This window comes from Eschrichtius robustus, chromosome 9 (genome assembly GCF_028021215.1).
Source record: "Eschrichtius robustus isolate mEscRob2 chromosome 9, mEscRob2.pri, whole genome shotgun sequence".
NCBI lineage: Eukaryota > Metazoa > Chordata > Mammalia > Artiodactyla > Eschrichtiidae > Eschrichtius > Eschrichtius robustus.
In genome coordinates this window covers 7,924,323-7,947,575 of record NC_090832.1, presented here as the reverse complement: position 1 = coordinate 7,947,575, position 23,253 = coordinate 7,924,323, and the positions used below count along the sequence as shown (strand labels likewise).

The following is a 23,253-nucleotide window of genomic DNA, read 5'->3' as shown; positions in this document are numbered from 1 at the left end:
CTTTCGAGGTTCTTTGATTAAGTTGATCTAATAATTAATACGTAAATTGACTGGCCTAATAACTAAATAGATAGAAGACAGATTAACAGGAGAAAATTTTAATTACGTACATATGGGAGCTCAATAACATGAGACTCAGGACAGGACAAGTTGGGCAGTTGGGGCTTATATGCCGTCCTGAGCTAAGGAATGGGATGGGGTCTGGGGCTTCCAAGGGGAGGAGGGGGATTCACAGGCCATGAGAAGAGCAGCTGTTTGGTAATTAGATGTTTGTCCTGCCACAGGTAGGTCCTTCAGATAAAAAAATCATCTCTGATCATAGCTCTCTTTCTGGCCAGGCCCCCTATCTAAATTTTTTCAGGTAGTTAAGGGAAAAGTAAACAGTTTTCTTGAATCTGCTGGGCCTTGATTGCCTTCAGCTCAAAACAATCCACGTGCCAAAGTGGCACATTTTGGGGCGGACTATTCTGCTCCCTTTCAGCGTTGTATTAGATCCTGTGGAGGACACAAAAAATAATATGTGGGCACAAAAAATCAATAAAATGCAGCCCCTGCTTTTGAGTTTACAAAAGTAAATGCCTCCACATGGGAAGTTAACTAACGACCTGAGTGAGTTAGTACATGGCAAATGCCAAGCAAGAGGAGTGTCCTTGGCATTCAGAGTGGAGGCGCCACTGGGCTGGAGGGAACCACCACGCCATCATAGAGAAGGAGGGTTTGTGCTGGGCTGCAAGGCAAGATGGAAGGTTTCCAGGAAGAAAGACTGGAATTGGGATCAGAAACTAGACGTCAGCTGAGCGCCAGTTCCATCATCACTCAGAGCCCGGTCCAGGCGTCCTGGGGGTGAGGGCAGCCGCGCAGCCGTGACGTGTCCAGGGCCTGGCACGGGTCTCACTACATCTGGGCAGCTGGCCGTCCCCTTTCCTTGCTTGTGTGCAATGGCCACGTCCCGGGCCCTGCCACCCCAATGTGGCTCATCCACCCTAGAGCTGACCCTCAGCCAGCAGCGCCCCAGAAACATGAGCTCTGTTCATACTTCTCATAGTTTCCCAACCGACCTCTTCTCCCTGAACCTCTCTGAAATCTCACAGACCCGTATCTCACTCCAGGTCCCTCCGCCCCCTTGTTCTACAACCTTAGGCAGTCGCTTTATCCTCTTAGGAACCGCAATTTGCTCATGTGTAAAATGAAGAAAATGATGCCTTACAGAGTTGTGGTGAAGGTGAATGATTGTCAACCACCCCGTACGTGTATAATACTTGGTACACTGTGAGTTCTTGATCAATTAGAACGGTATTTATTATCCATCTCTCATATACTGTACCTATGACATAGTTGCCAGCAATACAAGTTATGAAATGTTGTATTGGATTACATCATTACTTTGTTTCAAATTTCAAATCGTCATGGAACTGGGTCATCATGGATAGATTAAAAAAAGAAATAGAAAAAAAATACTGCTAGTTGGGAGAACCGTCTCCAGCGGGAGTGGAGAGAGAGGGAGGGAAAATGAGACTGTGAGCATTTTAACTTTATAATGTTCTCAGCACTTTTTGATCTTCATAAATAACCACAAGTCCCCATTAATACCCTTTTGATACCAGGGAATATTACTTATGAGGGCTAGTCAGATCTAGTATGTAATTATTTACTCAGGGGCAGAAGTTGGATAGTCAAAGAAGATGATTTTTGACTCTAGTCCCACATTCCTCAAACTTAACTTTCCCCATTGCTGTTTTCTAGAAAAGGAAGGAAGAAAGAAAGGAAAGAAGGAAGAAAGAAAGGAAGGAAGGAAGGAAGGAAGAAAGAAAGAAAGAAAGAAAGAAAGAAAGAAAGAAAGAAAGAAAGAAAGAAAGAAAGAAAGAAGGAAAAAGAAAGAAAGAAAGAAAGAAAGAAAAAGAAACTGCTTTATAAGAACCTTCACCCACTCTTGCAGATGCCACTACTTCATCAGTTTGACAGGCTAATAATCACTGTTGGTTTCTTTCCACCAAGTCTTTCTTGTGTTGGTTGGGTATCTCAAGCTAGGAGAAGTGATAGTTTGCAATTAAAAAAAATTATTCAAGAGAGATGATGGTTTTCATTTTTAATGAAATAAGGGTGTCAAAGGCATGTGTAGACAGTCAATGTGACTGAGACCCAGTGATGATATGGGGGAGGATTTGGATGATTATTTCAATCTTACCAATACCCATATTGGCAGAGATTTATATTGAAAAATTTGCATGCCACGTCACACACACTGCTATCACATTTAGATCTCATAACTACTCTTTGAATGGGGTTTTCACTTAGGATGCCTTTAGCCGAAATAACAGATGACCCAACTTAGAGTTAATAAAGAGAAGTTGGACATTTTTTTTTCTTTAGCTCACATGCAAAGAAGTCTAGAGAAAGGCTTCTCTCTGCCATCTGCATTGTCAAATATTCTCTAAGGCTGGTAGGATGGCTGATGGTGGTGATTAGACCTATAAGATTCCCTGTTCATGCCTTGGGGAGAGAGAGAGAGGCTAGTTTGTGCAGCAGCATTTTCTTAAGAGCAAGGATGCTGATTTCCCAGAAGCCTCCAATAACCCTCTCTTTGTGTATCACTGGCACAGATTGGCTTAGACACAACCATTTCTGAACTAATACGGCCCAGGAGATAGACATTTTTGATTGGCTCAGACTAATCAGCTGGGATGTAATAGATATCAAGCAGTCAACCACAACATCCTCTACATGTGTCCATTTTCTAGATCTGGGCTGGCAGACTATATAGCCCTTGGACCAAATCTGGCTGACGGCCGGTCCTTGTAAATAAAGTTTTATTGGAACGCAGCCATGCTCATTTGCTTACGTAGATTTATAGCTGCTTTCATGCTACAATAGTAGAGCTGAATAGTTGTGACAGAGACCACAAAGCCTAAAATATTTACCATCTGGTCTTAAGAGAGTGTTTGTGACCCTGGTTCTAGATGAAGAAAGTGTGGTTGAGGTTAAATGACCTCCAAAGTCAAAGAGGCAGAGACTGGATTATAACTCAGATGCCCGAGGCTCTCTCTGCTACCAGTTCCACTGGGAGAGTTTCTTGGGATAGGCTTGCATTTTTTGTGAGGTGTGCCAATGCAGCCTTTTGTACACAGCATCAATGACATAGGCCTGCTGAAATAAATATGTCCATAATGACAAATTCAATTCTTAGGAACAACAAGTTCACACGCTACTATAAATAGAGAAATAGGTTGGGGCATGAGAACACTGAATTCTATAATTCATCATGATAAGTTTGACACTCCATTAGAAAAACACAAACAACAACCGGGACAGGAATAAAATTTGTCATTAACCATTGGGAATAAAATTAAAGATTTTCAGAAAATAACTTCACATAGATGAAAGGTTGATTCATGTTACCTTGATGAGTTTTATTCACAAAAAAATTAGTTTTAAAAATGAAGGAGGGCTTCCCTGGTGGCGCAGTGGTTGAGAATCTGCCTGCCAATGCAGGGGACACGGGTTCGAGCCCTGGTCTGGGAGGATCCCACATGCCGCGGAGCAACTAGGCCCGTGAGCCACAATTACTGAGCCTGCGCGTCTGGAGCCTGTGCTCCACAATAAGAGAGGCCGCGATAGTGAGAGGCCTGCGCACCGCAATGAAGAGTGGTCCCCACTTGCCACAACTAGAGAAAGCCCTCGCACAGAAACGAAGACCCAACACAGCCATAAATAAATAAAAAATAAATAAATAAATAAAAATTTTAAAAAAAATGAAGGAGAGTGGAATCTAGAAAAATGGTATAGATGAACTGGTTTGCAAGGCAGAAATAGAGACACAGATGTAGAGAACAAACATATGGACACCAAGGGGAGAAAGGGGGATGGGATGAATTGGGAGATTGGGACTGACATATATACACTAATATGTATAAAATAGATAACTAATGAGAACCTGCTGTATGGCACAGGGAACTCCACTTCGCTGTACAGTAGAAACTAACACAACATTGTAAAACAACTATATCCCAATTAAAAAATTTTTTAAAAATGAAGGAGAAAACAGTGGAATGAATGAATACAGTATTCACAAAAAAGACTTACCTCTGTTATCTGCTTTTCCTTGATTATGCATTCACTATCCCTTCCACCTTTTCTTCTTCAGCCCCTCACCTTCCCCTCCGCCTTTCTGTAGCAGCCAGTCTCCAAGATGACTTTCAGTTACCCTCAGCTTTTGGCATTCATGCTTTTGTGTAGTTCCCTCCCACATTATACAAGTGTTGGTCTACGTGGCCAATAGAATATGGGCACACCGATGGTATGTAACTCTAAGGCTTTGCCTTATAAGGCATTGCAACTCCTATCTTGGTTTCCTGGATTGCTTGCTCTGAGGGAAATCCAGTCACCATGCTGTGAGGATGCTCAAGCAGCCCTGTGGAGAGGCCCCACGGAGAGGAACTGAAGCCTCCCACCAATAGCAACACCAACTCGCTAGCCACATGAGCGAGCACCATGGAAGCAGATCCAGCCCGTCAAACCTTCAGGTGATGGCAACCTTGGTTCACATTCAACTGCAACCTTAAGAGAGACACTGAGCCAGAACTTTTCTGCCAACCCACAGAAAGTGGGAGATAATAAATGCTCATTGCTATTTTAAATCATCAAGTTTGGGGGTAATTTGTTAAGTGACAATAGATAACTGATATACATTTCTTCCATATTAGGTCAAAAGATTCATGGTAGAGTAGCAGGCAGGTCAGAATGAAGGGTTAGCAATGAAACAAAGGACAAAGAAGGAGACTAAGTAAGAAGTCAAATGACGTGAGAAGGAGGGAAATAAAAGGGGGAATGTATGATAGCTCTATGGCCCAGATTTTTCAGAGCAGCACAAGCTCACTATTCTGAAAACAATAACAATAGTAGCTTTTACTGAGCACTTACTATGTGTGGTGGTATCTCTAAGTGCACTTTCTTTAAGGGACCACGGTTCTGATTTCTTGGATTAGAAAATATGCACCTTAGAATAAGGGAAGAGGAAAAGGGAGGGAACAGTAAGTATGCGGGAGAAAATCTGGACAGTAGGGAATGTTGAAAATAAGGCTAAACAAAAAATATATATTTATATGGAACTTTTAAAACTTGATGAGGGGCTTCCCTGGTGGCGCAGTGGTTAAGAATCCACCTGCCAATGCAGGGGACACAGGTTCGAGCCCTGGTCTGGGAAGATCCCACATGCCACGGAGCAACTAAGCCCGTGGGCCACAACTACTGAACCTGTACTCTAGAGCCCGTGAGGCACAACTACTGAAGCCTGCACGCCTAGAGTCTGTGCTCCGCAACAAGAGAAGCCACTGCAATGAGAAGCCCACGCACCACAACGAAGAGTAGCCCCCGCTCACCGCAACTAGAGAAAGCCCGCACGCAGCAACAAAGACCCAACTCAGCCAAAATAAATAAAAAACAAAAACAAACAAACAAAAACTTGATGAGGTAAGGGGAAATGTTGAAAATATCTATGTGTGTATTATAGATATAAGATACTCTTCCTCTTTTCCCTATTTCATTTCATTTTTCCATTCATTCAATAAATATCTAGGTACTGAGCAATCACTGTTCTGGCCCTGGGATCCAGCACAAGCAAACATAGTCACAGAGCTTGCATTTTAGGAGGATTTTCTCTTTCTCAGTGGATGGCATCACCAAATACCCAGTCATCCTACCAGAAACCTGGGAGTCATCCTAATTCTTCTCTCTTCCAACCTCCACAGCTGGTCCCCGGCATGCTGATGAGTTTGCACTTCTTTCTGTTCTCTGTTCCCACTGCGGCTGCCTTCACGTGAACATTCATCATTCTACCCTGGTGGATCAGTTTCCTGGGGCTGCTCTAACCAGTACCACAAACTGGGTGGCTTAGAGCAACTGAAATTTATTGTCTCACAGTTCTGGAGGCCGGAAGTCTGAGATCAAAGTATTGGCAGGGCAGTGCTCCGTCTGAAGGCTCTAGGGAAGGGACTGTTCCAGGCATCTCTCCTAACTTCCGGTAGTTCCTTGGCTCATGGTGGCATAACTCCAGCCTTCACTTGGTGTTCTCCTGGTGTGTGTGTCTGTCTCTTCACATGATGTTCTTTTTATATGGACACCCGTCATATTGGATCAGGGGCCCTCCCTACTCCAGAATGACTTCATCTTAACTAAGTGCATCTGCAACAACTCTGTTTCCAAATAAGGTCACATTCTGGGTTACTGAGGATTGGGACTTTAGCATCTTTCTGAGGGATACAATTCAACCCCTAACACCTGGGTTAAGTTACAGTCTTTTCCACCAGCCTCCCTGCCTCTAGTAAGTCCCCCTCACATGACCCCTACACCTGTCCTTCAGAGGGTGGGCAGTGTGATCTGGCTAAAATAAAAATCTGATTATGTGGCTACTCAGCTAAAAATCCTCCCGAGTTTCCCTTCTCTTTATTATTATTATTATTATTTTTATTGAAGTATAGTAGATTTACAATGTTGTGTTAATTTCTGCTGTACAGCAGGGACTCAGTTATACATATGTATGTATTCTTCTTCACATTCTTTTCCGTTATGGCTTATTACAGGATATTGAATATAATTCCCTGTGCTCTATGATAGGACTTCATTGTTTATCCATTCTATATATAATAGTTTGCATCTGCTAACCCCAAACTCCCAATCCGCCCCTCTGCTACCCCTCTCCCCCTTGGGAACCACAAGTCTGTTCTCTACGTCTGTGAATCTGTTTCTGTTTCATAGATATGTTCATTTGTGTCATATTTTAGATTCCACATATAAGTGATATCATATGGTATTTGTCTTTCTCTTTCTGACTTACCTCTCTTTAGCAAAGCACAAAGTTCCTCAAAATCTGGCTTGAGCTTCCCTCACTGGCACCTCCCCTCCCCAATCCCCCGCCCCATCCCCAATCCTTTACTCTGACTTGTGTTCTGGCTAAACCAGCTCAAATCGTCTCCTTCGGGAATTCCTCTTAGAGGAAATTCTGTCTCCCTTAGCTCCCTGTAGGTAATTGCCTACCTCCTTATGACACTAAGTAGTAAATTGTTGGTTTCTCATCTTCTTAAATCTCTGAGTCCCTTGAGGCAGGGACTGTGCCTTCCTTGCGCTCCTATTGCTGAGTATAGTATCAATTAAAAAATAAATATTCAATATGTGTTTGTTGAATTAACTTTACTGTCTTCTCATGGAATTATGCATTTTGTGGAGAGTGAGTAGAGAAGAGAAAGATGGTGGTCCAATGGTCCTATTATAGTTTTTTGAGAGCCCTCACTCGTAGAAGTCTTGCTAATACAAATCAAATGCTTGTATTTATTCATGAGCTCCTGACTCTCCTTGTAGAGAATGTTACAAACTAAGGAAACCACAGCACATATCCTGAGTCACATGATGGTTTGTTTGAAGGACATTATTTCCCATCTTCTCACTTACTTCAGGAGAACTTAAAGAATGAATGTCTGTAATTAATCTGAGGACTTTCCCTTCCAAACACCAACCTAAAGTGAGATTCTTGCTGGAGTTGCCACAATGCAGCTGCCACCGTTCATTCTCACATCTGCGTCTCATAATGAGCTCCACACAGTTTTCAAGGGGAACTTCACAGGAACTTTCTCTTCCCTCTCGGCTCCTATGAATCCCCTCAGGTTTCTTTCCATGTCTCTGCTTCTTTTCTGGCCTGTTCTCTCTTCCCCATAAACATGGTGCTTCCCAAAGGGGCACTTTGCATTTTCCAAACTTGGTCACACCTTAATACCTGTCCCCTTCCACTGGCTCATTGAGAGCTGGGGTCCAGGGTTCCTCCCCCTGAATCTGGGCAGGGCCTAGTGACTGCCCTGACCAAGAGTGCACACCCAAACCAGTGTTCTGGGACTTTCAAGCTGAGTCCCCCTCTCTCCCCCTTCTCTCTCTCTCTGCTTGACTTGGAGCCCAGCCACCATGTTTGAAGGAGCTCAGGCCATGTGTCGAGGCCACACGCAAGGCATTCCAGCTGAGGTCTCAGCCGACAGCCAGCACCAACCATCAGACATTGGAGCAAATGAACCTTCAGATGATTCCAGCTCTGAGCCATCGAATCTTCCAGCTGAGGGCCAGAAGTCATGGAGCAGAAAGGAGACCTCCCTACTGGACCCTGTCTGAATTTCTGACCCACAGAAACTTGTGAGAATTAATAACTGATGATTGTCACTTTAAGGTAATTTATCATACTCCAGTAGATCAGGAATACACCAAGAATCCATTTTGTTCTCTCCCCGGGCTCTTTCATTCACTCTGCTGATGTCCAGTTACCCCTCCCATCACCAATGCTCCTGTCTTTTCAACTGTCTCCCCTGTAATTACTCCCAGCTCTGTTTAGTGTTGTATTACCAGTGCCTGCAGGGTACCTTCCCCTGGGTATTCCTGACTAGTCATTGCGCAGAAAGACACAGCATCTTTCTTTGCAAATCCATTTTTCTTCTTCTGTTCCCTTTTTCTGTTCTTGGCAGCACTCTTTCCAATCTAGAAACTTTAATCTTCACTGCCGCCTTCTGTCTGTCCTGTCCAACCAGTTGCCAAGCGTTGCACTGTGTTGTCAGTTGGTACGCTTTGGGCTGCAAGGAATACAAAAGCCAGAAAAACATGGTGTAGCAGTCTGGGTCCAGTCAGAGGATAGAAACAGGGAATATTCAATATGGAAAATGATTGACTATGACAAAAGAGAAACTATAAGATATAAAGGAACTCTATACGGTACACTAGGGCTGGTACCAAGGGAGGACAAGCTTGGAAGGGGTTTAGATCTCATTGGAGAAGGTGTGGTTCAGCTCACTGAATAGCAGAGAAGTTCCCTAGTATAGCCAGGCTGGTCTGTAGTTGCATTAGGTCACCATCTGGCATGCGGGTAGCGGGGCAGGCAGTCAGCAACCAGTGGTGTGGATGTCCTGGAAACAGCAGGAAACTCTCTTCTCTTGAGATTTCCCTCCAGAGCGTGTTCTACGCTCAGAAAGCTTAACATCATGCTCATTGTAAAGAGAACTACTTACAAGAATCCCTTTGTTCATAAAATAGCATATATTGAAGGGTGCACTTGGAGCTGAGAGGCAATAAATTATTAACTAACACACATGGCTTAAGCAAATTTATTTATCATGTCATAAAGTGAATGATCAGATACTGGCCAGTTCTAGGGTTTTGGTGAAGTGGTCAGCAACGTCACCAATGATCCTGATGTTTTCCATCTTTCTCCCACTGTGTTGGCCATATCTTCCCTTGGAGTTACAAGGGGCTGTAGCAGCTACAAGTGCCTTATACAGACAGTACTGCTTCCAGGAAAAAAAAAAAAGTGGGGTCGGGGGGAGAGGATTTCCTTTGCATCACTTATTGGAGAGAAAAACATTTTGCAGAAGAATCTCAGGAGACTTCCCATGAATTTCCACGGTCAGGATTGGGGCATATGCTCTCCCTCCATTGTAAGAAAGGCTGTGTTGCAAGGGTCTCACAGCTTTAGCCTCTTTAGTGGGAGGTGGGCTTTGCCAGCAAACAAGGGCATGGGCAATGCCTGCAGGAAGGCAGCCAACCACATCCACCTCTATTCCCACGGCCCCCTCTGTTCCCACCGGCGCTACTCCAGGTGGTCACTGGGCACCTAAGTGCTCTGCAGAGTCACAAGACCTGAGTTCTACTTTTGGTCAGGTGTTAACCAAGTGGGAACTGGGTGTTTCTGGGGAAGGGCAAAAGCCTTTCCACTGTCTCTTTTGTCACCTTAATTCTGGTGCTTTTATTAAAGTGGCTTTTAGTCCATCCTGCAGCTAGATGGATTTTCCTGAAGTATAACTGTGAACTAACTCTCCCTCTCTCTCTCTCACGTTCCAAATCTCTCAATGAGAAGGAAGTTTATGAGTTAAAATCTTGGACTTTCATACTAGATCATATCATTCACATTGAAGCTCTTACTAATTGCATGACCTCAGGGAAGGTATTTAATTTCTTTATACCTGAATTTCTCATGTTTTAAGCGTGGATAGGATTACTATGCTCGGAGGATTCTATAAAGAGTTAACCATGAAATGCAGGAATGGTTCTTGACACAGTGACTTTTTAATAGGTAGTATTTTATCAGCCATTATTGTTCCTCACTTTATATCCAATTAAATCTAAATTTCTTAGGTCCCCATTTAAGATCCTGTAGGAGCTGACCCCAATACAATTTTTCCAAACTTATATTAAAATGGACCATCTCCCCTACTAAACCATAAACTACCTGAGGGAAGGATCACATTCTATAAGCCCAGGATTTAGCGCAATCTTTGGCCAGAGTTGTTTCTCTGTGTTCCCATGTGGTTTTCATTCAAGCATTCTTTGGCCTGCAGATACCTCACTCCTCCATCCTCATAAGGTCGTCTTCTCCGTGTGTGTCTCGGTGTCTGTACAGCATTTCTTACAAGGGCACCAGTCATATTGGACTGAGCCCATCCTCCTGTAGGACGAGCTAACGAAAATTACCCTGCAACGACCGTATTTTCAAATAAGGTCACATTCCAAGGTAATGGGGATTAGGACTTCAACATATCTTTTTAGGGGACATAATACAACCCATAACATGGGGTCTTGAGCTACATCTCTAAGTCTCTGTTTTCTCAAAGGTTTGCTGCAAAATTTAAATGAAGTACCGGAGAGTTATGCCCTCTACCATTTGACTTTAGAGTATCTAATATGCAATTTACATTCAAGTTTTCCCAGTTATCCCCAAGTGTCCCTTACACCTTCCTTTTTAGGGATCTGGGCTCCAGTTAAGGGTCATGCATCACATTTTGTTGTCTTGCCTCTTTATTCTCCTTTAATTCAGGACAGTGGTGAGACAAGAGGGAAGGGGGCAGGGCACAACCATTAAAATAATGACACAGCCCTTGAGGATACAACAAAAACTGGTTAGAACCAATTATGTCCAAGATGGCAGAAGATCTGACTTCCAGTAGGCCTTGAGCCTCATTATACACTCACTGTAATACCCTAGCTTAGCATATGCTAAAGGACACACTCCCAGTCGCCATGACAATTCCTAGGCTGACCGTAAGAGGCCAAAAAGTGGGTGGTAGTCCAATTCCTGGAAATCCCCACCCCTTCCCCCAAAATAGTTGGATTAATCCTCCCACTTGTTAGCCTATGAAATTACCCAGCCCATAAAAACTAACCACCTCCACACCCCCGGGCCACTCTCACCTTATGAGACGACTGCATTCTGTGTATGGGATGTGTATCTCTCTAAATAAACTAGCTTTCACTTTACTATGGCTCCCTCTTGAATTCTTTTCTGAGTGGAGCCAAGGACCCTCACTTGGCAGCCCATCCCAGGAACTCACCAGAGACCTGGGAATTCTCTCACTCACCCTTTTGCAACAGTGGTTCTCATACCATCATGTGTATGAGAATCTCCTACAAAGCTTATTGAAACAATTTTCTGGGGCCCACCTCCAAAGATTTTGAGTCAACAGGTTGGAGTGAGGCCCATGAATTGGCATTTCTAACCAAGCTGGCAGGTGATGCCAAAGCTGCTGGTCCAAGCACCACACTTTTGAGAACTACTGATCTAGAACAAGGGTTGGCAAACTTCTTCTGTAGAGGCCAGATGGTAAAATACTTTAGACTCTGTTGCAACCAGTCAATTCTGCCATTGTAGGCAAAAGCAGCCATAGGAAAACATAAGTGGAGGCTGCCACATTCCAGTAAACCTTTATTTATAAAACAGCTACCTGGTCAGATCTGACCTCAGTCTGTTGTTTACTCTTGCTTTTTTTGGGGGGGGTGGGTGGAGGAGGGAAGGGGGGAAGTCTTTCAGAGCACTGACATTTTTGAATTGTCCAGTTCAGTTTTCCTGTAGAATGTTTCACAATCTGGATTTGATAGTTTTATTTTTATTAGATTTAGGTTAAACATCTTGGCAATAACACCACCATAAGTGATATTGTGTACTACAGGGGGAAATTGTGAAAGACTTTGAAATGGACCAAAAAAATTATTGGGTAACTTCAGTGGAAAGCTAGATGCTGTCTAATGCAACTTTGTGCATTAGCTGATTCTATGGGGTTTTGAGCCTTTCATTATCTTTGAGCTATTTTACAACTCTCTAAATTGTGGAATACTGATGGTAATGTCTAGGATTCTTGTCTTTAGAAATGCAAATTTTGTTCCTTTCACATCCATTTGACCTAGGCGCATTGACTAATCTTCCATCTATTAGGCAACTTAACTTCAGCATTCCTGACTGCATATGTGTTGGATTGTCTTTGGATTCTCTTTTGAACCAGTTGGAACATGTTACTGGTCTGACATTAATGAGTTAAGTATTATCTTTGACACATGTTCATTTTACACCTGCATCTGAGTCATGATTATACTCTCTTTTAAATATTATCCTTTAGCAGTATTTTTCATTGCATCATTTTAGGAAGCAGAAAATGTTAGTTTTTCCAAATCTTGGTGATATGAACTTTAATTTCTTGATAAAGGTGGTTCTACCAGACCTTTCCATTGTAAAGATATATTTTTCTTTATTAGGGAAATATCCTTTGAGACAAAGTGAATATTCTGGTTTGCAATTATTTTTCACCTGATGGTTTTAGTTTCCACTGAAGATCTTTGCCTGTATCAATCATAACACTGGAGCTGCAAAATATGAACCCTTTCATGACGCCTACAGTTGGACATCTGAGCACGCCCTTTGAGCCACCACACCAACTTTCCTTTCTTGGGCCATATTCCTCTTTGGCAATATAGCATCGTGGCCAAGCCACACGCTCTGGGACTGTCTAGCTTGAGCTTAAACCCTGGCTTCTCCGCTTACTAGCCCTGTGACTTGCAAGCTTTTTAATCTCTCTGTGCCTCAGTTTCCTTATCTGTAAAATGGGTGCTATAAAGATACGTCTCTTATAGGATTGTGTTAAGATTAACTGAGCTAAATCAAAGCACCACAACCATACTTGGCACATAATTACCTGCTCAATAAACGTTAGCTATTATTGTATGCGTTTGAATTCCTGCTTTGCCACATCAAAGTGGCTTTGGGTAAGTTACTTAACATCTTTGTGCCTCCGTTCCTCATTTATAACACGGTTCCTGGATTCATGCATGTTAAGTGCTAACACAGTGTCTGGTGTGGAGTAAGCATTTAAAAAGATGAGCGGTTACCATCATGATTATTCTGTATAATAATCAGATTATTCTGTGTAAGGTAAACTTTTTGAGTTCAGTCTTTTCGGATTTACCTTCTTATTTTCATTGTGCCTAGCTCAGACAGTCACATAGTATGGGTTTAATAAAATACTTGAATAGAGGGATTAATAAAGCTTTGCTGAGTGGCACTCGCTTGATAGTTACATTTTGGCCTCCTTTATATTTCAAGTTCCTATATTGGTGCCGCCCTTCCTTATTGTAGGCAGCCCACGCTTGGGAAATAACATTGTCACACAAGGTTGCGAGAAGCTCTGCTGGGCAATGGTTGGAAAGCCCCGTGTAGGGCTCCGCGATCTACCTCCGTAGGGCAAGAAAAGTGGGTTCCCATTCATCAAGGATCCGAAATAACAGGGCTGTGCGGTGGCATTTACGGCACCTTAAGTCTAAGCCTTATTCTCCCCTCCCTAACGGTCGAGGGTGGGAAACGGTGACTCCAAGTTGGGAAGCACCCACATCGCGACCCAGAGTGCGCTCTGGGAGAAACTGAGGCGGTGGCCGGGTCCCAGCCGTGGCAGCAGCCGGGACACAGGCCTCGAGCCCGCACCTGCGTCCCCGAGGCCGCCGCGCCGCTTCCTGCCCAGCGCGTGCAGCGCTCACGTGACCGGGCCTGGGCGGAGCCCGGCGGGCGGGGATCACCTGAACAAGGGAGTCATGTGAGCGGGGCGGGGGAGGGGGCGGTGCCGCCCGGCGGTCACGTGACCGGTTCCGGGGCCGCCGCTGAGCCCAGACAAGCCGCGCGCCTCTCGGGCTGCTGCTCTGCTCCAGCTCCTCGCGCTCCTCTCCGCCTCCGCCTCCGCCTCCGCCCTGGCGGCGCAGCCATGTCCCGAACGCGGCCCCCGGCAGCCGCGCGCCGCTAGCTCCGCTCCAGCCGCGCAGCCGGGGCCCGGCGCGATGGGGGCCGCTGCCGGCCGGAGCGCCCACCTGGGGCCCGCGCCCGCCGGCCCCCCGCCGCGCTCCCTGCTCCTGCTGCAGCTGCTGCTACTGGTCTGGGCCCCGGGGGCCGCGGGGACCCAGGGCGCCGAGTTCCCCGAGCTGTGCAGGTGGGTGGCCCGCCTGGGTGCAGGCTTCTGTCGCGGTGCCCCAGCGCGCGGCGGGCGGGGTGGGGGGCAGGGGCGCTCGGGGGAGGGGCTGGGGGCCCCGAGTCGCCTGTGGTCCGGGCTTGGGTCAGCCCGTCCCTGAGGGAAAGTTGCCCGCCTGGTGGCGAAGGATAAGAGACTGGGGGTCATGGGCGCGGGCGGGGGGCGCGGGGGCCCCGGCGGCCCGGCGCTGGCTGGGGTCCGTCGCCGGACCACTTGTGGCTGTCAGTAAGTCCGGGGCGGCTTTGTGTGCGAGCGGCCGGCCGCCGCCGCCACCCGCCCGGGTGACACGCTGCGGCCACCTCACGCCCAGCGCTTGCCCTCTCAGCGGTGCGCCTGCGAAAGTTGGAGGACGCAGGAACTACCGCTCTGCTTTGTTCCCACTCCACGTTGTCCTCAAAGTTCCACCAGCGGGGCTTTAGAGGGGGCCCTTAGTGTGGGAAGACTCATCCGCACCAATGGCCGTGGAGTTGGGGGGTTTTGGTTTCATTTGCTGATAGCTTTCCTCCATGTGGGTTTTCCATTTTTTCTTTAAAGTAGCCTTTCTGCAGAAGGTGACTTTTTGGGATTTTTTTTGGATCGGGGGAATGGAGGGTGGTCATCCAGTATTGGCTTTCAAGACTTCACCCTTCACTTCTCCGAGCCTAACTTCCTGTCTAGTTGTTCACATGATGTCATTGTCTCCGGGTGGATTATTCTAGTGGAGTCTTTTGCTCTGGGAACCATGATTGTATAATCGCTCGTCCCAATGAGGGCTGTTCGTGTCCTGCCATGGCCGGGAGTCCTGGGGCTGGGGAACTGCCAATTCCGAGAATTTTCTAACCAACTTTCTCTGGACTGTTTAGGATGATGGAAAATACAGCTTTTATTTATTTTTTAAACTTTGGTTAAAAAAAAAAGAGGATGAAAAGTTCTGAAAGATCAGTGAACAGTCAACAGTTATCCCTGGCGTTAGCAAGTTACTTCGCAGAATGAAGTGAGGTTTAGCCCACTTTGAGCTGAATTTTGAGTTTGTGGTGGCGTTTATGGGGTTCATATTCTTCCCTTGCATCAGAGATGGTCCTATTAACCCCTGAATTCAGAACTTGTAGAAATTATTACTCTGAGGAGAGTGAGGCTGAGCTCACAATCGAAACGGAAAGGCCCGTATTCTTTCTTTTCCCTTTTTTGGAAAGGGGTAGCGGGGCGGGAGGGAGAGTTTACAGCACATTAGTTTGTAGGCCAGTTAGCCGCCCTAAGATAGCAGTTACTCACGGAAGCCCCCGTTACAGAGAAAAGGGCCCTAGCTGACACACGGTCAGGCTGCAACTGACCTTTAAAGGGGGATGTTTTGGAATAATGGCTGCTGTGACCAAACGCATCTGTGAGAAGTTAGCTCAGCTGGGCTAGTGGTGGTGTTAGCAAATTGGAATTGATTTCTTAATAGTTGAGGTTAAAGTGGGCCTCAAGGGCAGACCCCTACTCCGTGACTGCTGCCGGGGCCCTCACTTTTGCTTTAGGGTGGTAGTCGTCCCAGCGCCTGGAACCTGGTTTATGAACCTCATATCCAGGCGGACTTCGGCCTCTTGGTCCAGTAGGAAATGGCCGTTGTATCTTGCAATGCTTCGCCTCATGGTCACACGTGGGCATAACTTAGGAAATGCTCCACGGTGTTCTGAGGGGATATGCATTTAGCGTGTGCCCTCTGCGGTCTTAGGAGAGCTTTCACGTTGGTGCAGGTCCTTTCTGCCGGCCTTCCTCAGGACCGCAGCCCCAGGCAGGTCACAGCTGGGCTTGTGCACATTTCTTTCCTGTTACTGCTCTGTGGTTTCACCTTGAGACTTCCCCAGAGCTGTGTTTAAAAATCTATACTTCAAACCCACTACCTGCAAAGTGAATTCTTTCTATTTGTTCCTGTTTCAAATGGATTCCTTGGCTTAAATACTTATTAAGACTTGTTTCTTTGTCTTTTCTTTTTTTTTTTTTAACCCTTGGGGAGGGGGTTTAAAAAAAATTGGTTTTCTTGAATGAGGTAACACTGGCTAACTCTAGCACATATTTGAATGGGAACATGGGCTGAACATCTTTTTAAATGCAGTTTGAAAAATTCTACCAAGTAGCACCAAAGCCGGATGTTTTCAGCTGCCTTTTATTCCACCCCTGGGCGTCCACTTGTAAATAACTCCCCAGGTCTCACTGTGAGTGTGAAAAGCAGACTTCTGCTGTTACTGTTTGTGCAGCTTGTCGGTGGTAGCGGTCCCCATAGACACCGGGTCACGTTCCAAATGTTTGTAAATTGGTTGCTTGTAACGAGAAACACGTTTTTCCGTGGAAGACTCTCCTGTTCCTGGTGGTTTGGTGCCTGGCGCGGTTTCCCGATCCCCTCAGGCGCAGGTTTGGGGTGCCCAGATGCCACCCGGCATCAGCTAGAGCCCTGGCAGGCAGTTCTCCTGTCACTGGAAAAGGGAGTTGGATTTCCGGGAAAACAACCTCTCCTCCCAAGCCCAGCTCTCTAGAACCTGAGAGGGTACTTTTCACCTGCAGTCCCTTAGGACCAACACGAGGGAGGTCTGGGCCTGCTTCAGGGTTGCCTGCAGGGCACCCCTGTGGCTCTGACCCCTCCTGGGGTGAGGGTGGTGGTCAGGGTGCTGTCCCCTTGCAGTTAGTTAATGCCGGGGATGAAGGCAACAGCGAAGCAACTGACTCAGCAGCAGCTTTAATATCTTTGTGTCTGTGGAGAGAGCTGGGCAGTGAAAAGCAGGGACGACAAAGGCAAGTTTCCCAAAGTGTATCTGCTCTCTCGGCACTTGTAGTGCTTGCTCTTTGGAGAGCCTCAGTTGTGTGTTTTTGAAGCTTCACAAGGTTTGATGCACCAGGTGAGTCCTATGCTGTGGAAAAAGTCGGTGATTCTTATCACTCACCTATTTCTCGGGAGGTGGCGTGTAGTAGAAAGAAAGCACTTGAATCCAGAGGCCAGTGTGACTGCCCATGGGACTGGCACGCATGGAGGGCCTGGGGCCCGAAGGAGTGCTGTGCTGGTGAGGGGCGTCCGAAGGTCGCTGGGGCAGGACCCGCGAGCACAAGAGGTGAGGGGGGCAGAGGGCAGCCATGCAGAGTCGCGAAAGTGACCAGAAGGCCCTCCACTTGTCCATAGCTTTATTCTTCACTGTGTGAGATACATTTTGTAAAAGGCCATCTTACATATGTAATCGGTTAGTTTCCACCCTCTATTTTGGTGTTAACAATGTTCTTAATGAGTGCGGTTCTAACAGTTTGTACTAGTTATAAAGTAACGCTTTGGGCTGGCTTGATTTAGGTAGTTAAGTACCTTAAAATTTATTCAGAACAAGTCTTCCCCCAATTGTTTGGGTATAAATGCTGGAAAGTTTTTGTTACATTGAGGACAAGAGAATAATGAAGCCAGCTGGGAGTTGAGGTTGGTTAAGTTGATGTCTCTAAGGAGATATTTTTTTCCCTGTGATTTTTCTGAAGGAATAGTGCTTATATGCCTAATTTAGGCCACATGTTGAACCTGGACCACATCCATTTGTGTGTATACATTTCTTGCAACAATAAGTGTGTGTAGCCCAAGATTGTTAATTAGGGGTATGTTAGACCACATGCTTTAATTCTTAGAACAGCATCCTGACAGATTCCCAGGAAATGAATTCCTGATTGGGCTTCATGTCTTTTATCAGTGCTTCACGGAGGGATTTTTAAAAGATGGGGTTGAGTAAAATAATTTAGATGTCTCATCTTTATTTTGATCTTGGCATATAAAACTGTATTGTGCTGGGCAGAGAGAATTCACAAGGGTCGAAGAACTGGGACTGATGGTAGAAAGTAGCTTGTTCCTTTGCAGATACTGTTCTTTTTCTCCTTTTTCTTTTCTCTTTCCTTTTTATTGTCCCAGCCACGAGCCCTCTTGGTAGTGCCCCCACTGGTCATGGAGATGGAGGTAGCTGAGATCCGGTATACCTGTGGGTCCTTTGTATCTTCCTCATAGCTGGCTCATGACCAGTGAGGGACAGAGGCCTGAATTTATGCTAATGGTGTCTCCTCACCTTTAATCCTGGCAAGGTGACACAGGATTCATTTATTCTCCAAGTATTCCTTAGGCATATCTTAAGCAGAGGGGAAAACTGGGAAGGGCCAGAGCTGGAGTGGAGGCACCACCAACTGAACAGATCCAGAAGACCGCTGGCTACCGCTGCTCCCCCAAGGGAGGCAGCAACAAACGTTCTTCTCCCTTTATTTTTGCTAATTTTATTTTATTTATTTAAAAATTTTTTCTTGCAATTTTATTTATTTATTTATTTAAATTTATTTATTTATTTTTGGCCGCGTTGGGTCTTCGTTGGTGTGCACTGGCTTTCTCTAGATTCGGGGAGCGGGGGGCTGCTCCTTGTTGTGGTGCGTGGGCTTCTCATTGTGGTGGCTTCTCTTGTTGTGGAGCACGGGCTCCAGGCGCGCGGGCTTCAGTAGTTGTGGCTCGCGGGCTCTAGAGCGCAGGCTCAGTAGTTTTGGCACACGGGCTTAGTTGCTCCACGGCATGTGGGATCTTCCTGGACCAGGGCTTGAACCCACGTCCCCTGCATTGGCAGGTGGATTATTAACCACTGCACCACCAGGGAAGTCCTGCAGTTTTCAATAATGTGTAGTCTTAGTTTTGATTTTCTTTTTGTCCCAAGACTAATGTAAATGTTACTAGTTTTTGGCTATTATGAACAAAGCTGTTGTGCATATTTGTGTATAAGATTTTGTGTGGACATATGCTTTTTTTTTTTTTTTTTTTTTTTTTGAAACCTAGGAGTGGGATTGTTCAGTGAATGGGGAGTGAGTGAGTTGTCAAACTGACTTCCAAAGTGGTTGTCCATTTTGTATTCCCATCAGCAGTGTGAAAGTTCCAGTGTTTCTACATCCTTAACAACACTTGATCTTATCAGTCTTTTTAATTTTAGTCATCCTAGTGCGTGTCTAGTGGTATTTCAGTGTGGTTTTAATTTTCATATCCCTGCTGACTCATGGTGTTGAACATCTTTGTTTGTATTTATTGGGATGCCTAATGATGAACATCTTTCATGTGCTTATCGACCATTTGGATATCTTTTGTAGTGATTCTTTTTTTTTTTTTTTTTTTAATTTTTATTTATTTATTTATTTATTTATTTTTGGCTGTGTTGGGTCTTCGTTTCTGTGTGAGGGCTTTCTCTAGTTGCGGCAAGTGGGGGCCACTCTTCATCACGGTGCGCGGGCCTCTCACTGTTGCGGCCTCTCTTGTTGCGGAGCACAGGCTCCAGACACGCAGGCTCAGTAGGTGTGGCTCACGGGCCTAGTTGCTCCGCGGCATGTGGGATCTTCCCAGACCAGGGCTCGAACCCGTGTCCCCTGCATCGGCAGGCAGATTCTCAACCACTGCGCCACCAAGGAAGCCCCTGTAGTGATTCTTTAAAAAAAAAAATTTTTTTTTTTCCTCTCATCCCTTAACACACTTTTTTTGGGGGTCATCTTACTGTGTTTTAAGAGTTCTTTACATATTATGGGTCAAGTCCTTTTTCAGGTATGTATAATGTGTATTTTCTCTCAGTCTTTGGCGTGCTTTTTTATTTTCTTAATATATCCTTTGAAGAAAGAATATTTCTTAAGTTTGATGGACTTCAGTTTATCTTTTTTTTTTTTTTTAATTGTTTGTGCTTTTTGTAGCCTAAGAAATCTTTGCCTGTACCAAGGTTTCTCAACCTCAGCACATTTGACATTTGGCCTGGATAAATCTTTGTTGTGGGGCCTGTCTTTAGCATTGCTAAGAGCACCCCTGGTCTCACCCATTAGATGCCAGGAACAACCCTTCCCCCCATTTGTGACAAACAATAATGTCCTCAGACATTTTAAATGACCCCAGGGGGTGGGGAGGAGGCAAAATTACCTCCACTTGAGAACCACTGGTCTACTCTAAGGTCAAAAATATTCTCTCCTGTGTCTGTTTCTAGAAGTTTTATAGTTTCAACTTTATGTTTAGCCCTGTGATCAATTTTGCAAGTTAATTTTTATGTATGATGTGAGGAAAAGGTGAAATAGAAATAGATCTGTTTCTATTTCCTGATATTTTATACCGGAGGCTTGCAACTGTTTTTAAGTGAGCTTGGGCTATAATTTTCTTTGCTGTACTATTCTTGGCTGAATTTAGTATAAAGAATGTTTGCTTTGTGGAGAGAGCCAGTTAGCTTTTAGTACTTTATATGCTGTGGAACAGTTTTTGTATAGGATGGACAATTTCTCTTCCTTAAATTTTGGTAGAACTCACTAGTAAAGCTGTCTGGGCCTGGTGTCTTTGTGGAGGTAGAATGTAGTCGAAGAGGAGTTTTGATTATGGTTTCCATTTCATCTACTTTGTTAAGATTCTGTACTTTTTTTGAGCCAATTTTGATAATCTATATTTTCCGAGGAAATTGTCGTTTTAATTATGTATTCACATATAAATATGTAGCATGCTACATATTTGCTTTTGGAAATACTTTTTGAATCTGTTAGATACATTTTAAAAATTCCTGATTTTTTTCCCTTAACATATTTACTAAAGACTTTTCTACCCTTTTTAGTCTTTTCAAAAGAACTAGTATTTTAATTAATTAATTAATTTATAGTTGACTGCGTTGGGTCTTCGTTGCTGTGCGCATGGGCTTTCTCTAGTTGCGGCGAGTGGGGGCTACTTGGTTGCGGTGCGTGGGCTTCTCATTGCGGCGGCTTCTCTTGTTGGGGCGCACAGGCTCCAGGCGCACAGGCTCAGTAGTTGTGGCTCGTGGGCTCAGTAGTTGTGGCTCGCGGGCTCTAGAGTGCAGGCTCAGTAGTTATGGCGCACGGGCTTAGTTGCTCCGTGGCAAGTGGGATCTTCCCGGACCAGGGCTCGAACCTGTGTCCCCTGCATTGGCAGGCAGATGTTAACCACTGCACCACCAGGGAAGCCCATAGCATTTTTTTTTTTTTTGTTCACCATCTCTATCACCATTAAATCTTGATTTTATTAATTTCTGCTCTCTATTGCTAACTTCTACCTAATTTTTCTTTTTTCTTTTTTTAAATTTGTTTTATTGAAGTATAGCTGATTTGCAATACTGTGTTAATTGCTGCTGTACAGCAAAGTGATTTAGTTATACATATATATTCTTTGCCATTATGGTCTATTACAGGATATTGAATATAGTTTCCTGTGCTACACAGTTAGGATCTTGTTGTTTATCCTCTTTTTTTCTGGTTTGCGTTGAAAGCTTAGATCTTTTAAATCAGTTTACATAACTGAGGGATGAATTTAAAGCTATGTGTTTCTTTGTCCTGAGTCCTATACTACTTAGGTTTTGATACATAGTTGTTTTTTTTTTTTTTTTAATTTATTTATTTTTGGCTGCGTTGGGTCTTCGTTGCTGTGCCTGGGCTTTCTTTTTAGTTTCGGTGAGCAGGGGCTACTCTTCATTGCCGTGCGCGGGCCTCTCATTGTGGTGGCCTCTCTCGTCTTGGAGCACCGGCTCTAGGTGCGTGGGCTCTAGAGCGCAGGCTCAGTAGTTGTGGCGCATGGGCCTGGCTGCTCTGCAGCATGTGGGATCTTCCTGAACCAGGGCTCGAACCCGTGTCCCCTGCATTAGCAGGCGGATTCCTAACCACTGCGCCACCAGGGAAGCCCCCGATACATAGTTTATTCATCCTTCAGTTCTAAATATTTCCTTCTTGTACCCAAAAGCTCTAACTATTTAAACTTCCTGGACCCACTAATTTTTAAAAATCTTTTCTTCCCCCAGGTAAATGGAATTCCCTCTGCATTGTGGGCAGTAAATGTGGTGAAACTGTGGCCTAGCACCTAGTCAAGTTAATAGCATTCTGTGTGTTTGGAAAAAATGTTCTCTGCTTGGGTCAAAGTTTCATTAATTGTGCTGTTCAGCCGTTCTTTATCATAACTTATATTTTGTCCTGCTTGGTTTCTCTTTTATACTTTGTATCTGACTACCACTTTGGTCAGGGTTCCAGAAGAATGTCTTGTGTCCTGTCTCCCAGGCTAGCAATTCTCCTGTTGTTCATAAGCTCTTCAACTTTCCTGTTTTTCAAAATTCCAACAGGGTCTAGAGTTGATATATATTCACAGCTGCCTGTTCTTCATGGATGCCACAGCTTTCCTCATCCCCTGGAAGATGTATTGTAAAGTTCTGCTCCGATTGCTCTATTAATTCTCTTTCCTTGGGCCCAGTTTCTTTGTTGGCATTTGTCATCTCATTTTCATGGTGTTGGTGCCCTTGTGACGACTGGTGCTTCTTGATCGTGCTCTTTGCAGTAAGCCTTCTCTGGGACATTTGTGGCCTCTTTTTGTGCAGCTGTGCAGGATCGAGCTGGGAGCAGTTGTTGGAGCTTGGCTGCAAGTTGCTGGGGGGAGGCCGGGGGATGGGCAGGGCGTTCCTCTGGCTGGTGTGTCTGTGTGGCTGGTCTGAGGTGCTTTTCTGTCCTCCTAAGTATCACGCCCAGCCCTGTTCCTGCTTGGAGACAGCTGCTGGATCTCTGCTGAGTGCGGTTGGCAGGGTACAGTGAGGGCTGCCTGCAGGTGGAGTCGGGAGAGCTGGGTTACTGGGCTGGTGTGGCAGATCACTTCTTTTCTCTGGATCTCTGTTTCCTCCTCAAGAGGGCTGGGAGTGGAGTTTTGGAAGTCAACTGTCCTGCTTTTGAATGTGGACAGTTACTGATCTGCTGAGTTTTGGTTTCCTTCTGTGTCAAATCAGGGTGCTAATCATGTTTTTAGGATGGTATGAGAACCAGAGTGCGTTTAAGTGCCTGGCCATCCTCAGCGTTCATAAATGGTGGTGGCGGCAGCGATTGCTTTCTTTCTATACGTTAAGAGTCTCTGCATTAGGTCAGTGGTATTTTTAGCTGGTTACTCTGAACCCCCGGCTTCTCCGTTAGTGCCTAGGGCTTTCTGCCTCAACCAGAGGGCGTTTCGTCTTTATCCATT

At 45.2% G+C, this 23,253-nt stretch overlaps 1 protein-coding gene across 2 annotated transcripts in view; it reads left to right on the top strand.

Moving 5' to 3' along the window:
• Positions 1–13,906: 13,906 nt before the first annotated feature.
• IGF2R (insulin like growth factor 2 receptor) overlaps positions 13,907–23,253 on the top strand; it is a 117,139-nt gene continuing 107,792 nt past the window's right edge. Inside the window, exon 1 of one of the 2 annotated variants that reach the window (XM_068551492.1) lies at positions 13,907–14,255. In XM_068551492.1, the coding sequence (XP_068407593.1) occupies positions 14,107–14,255 (149 nt within the window). In that variant the 5' untranslated portion in view covers positions 13,907–14,106. The remainder of the gene's footprint in view (positions 14,256–23,253) is intronic. The other variant, XM_068551491.1, reaches the window with a different exon arrangement.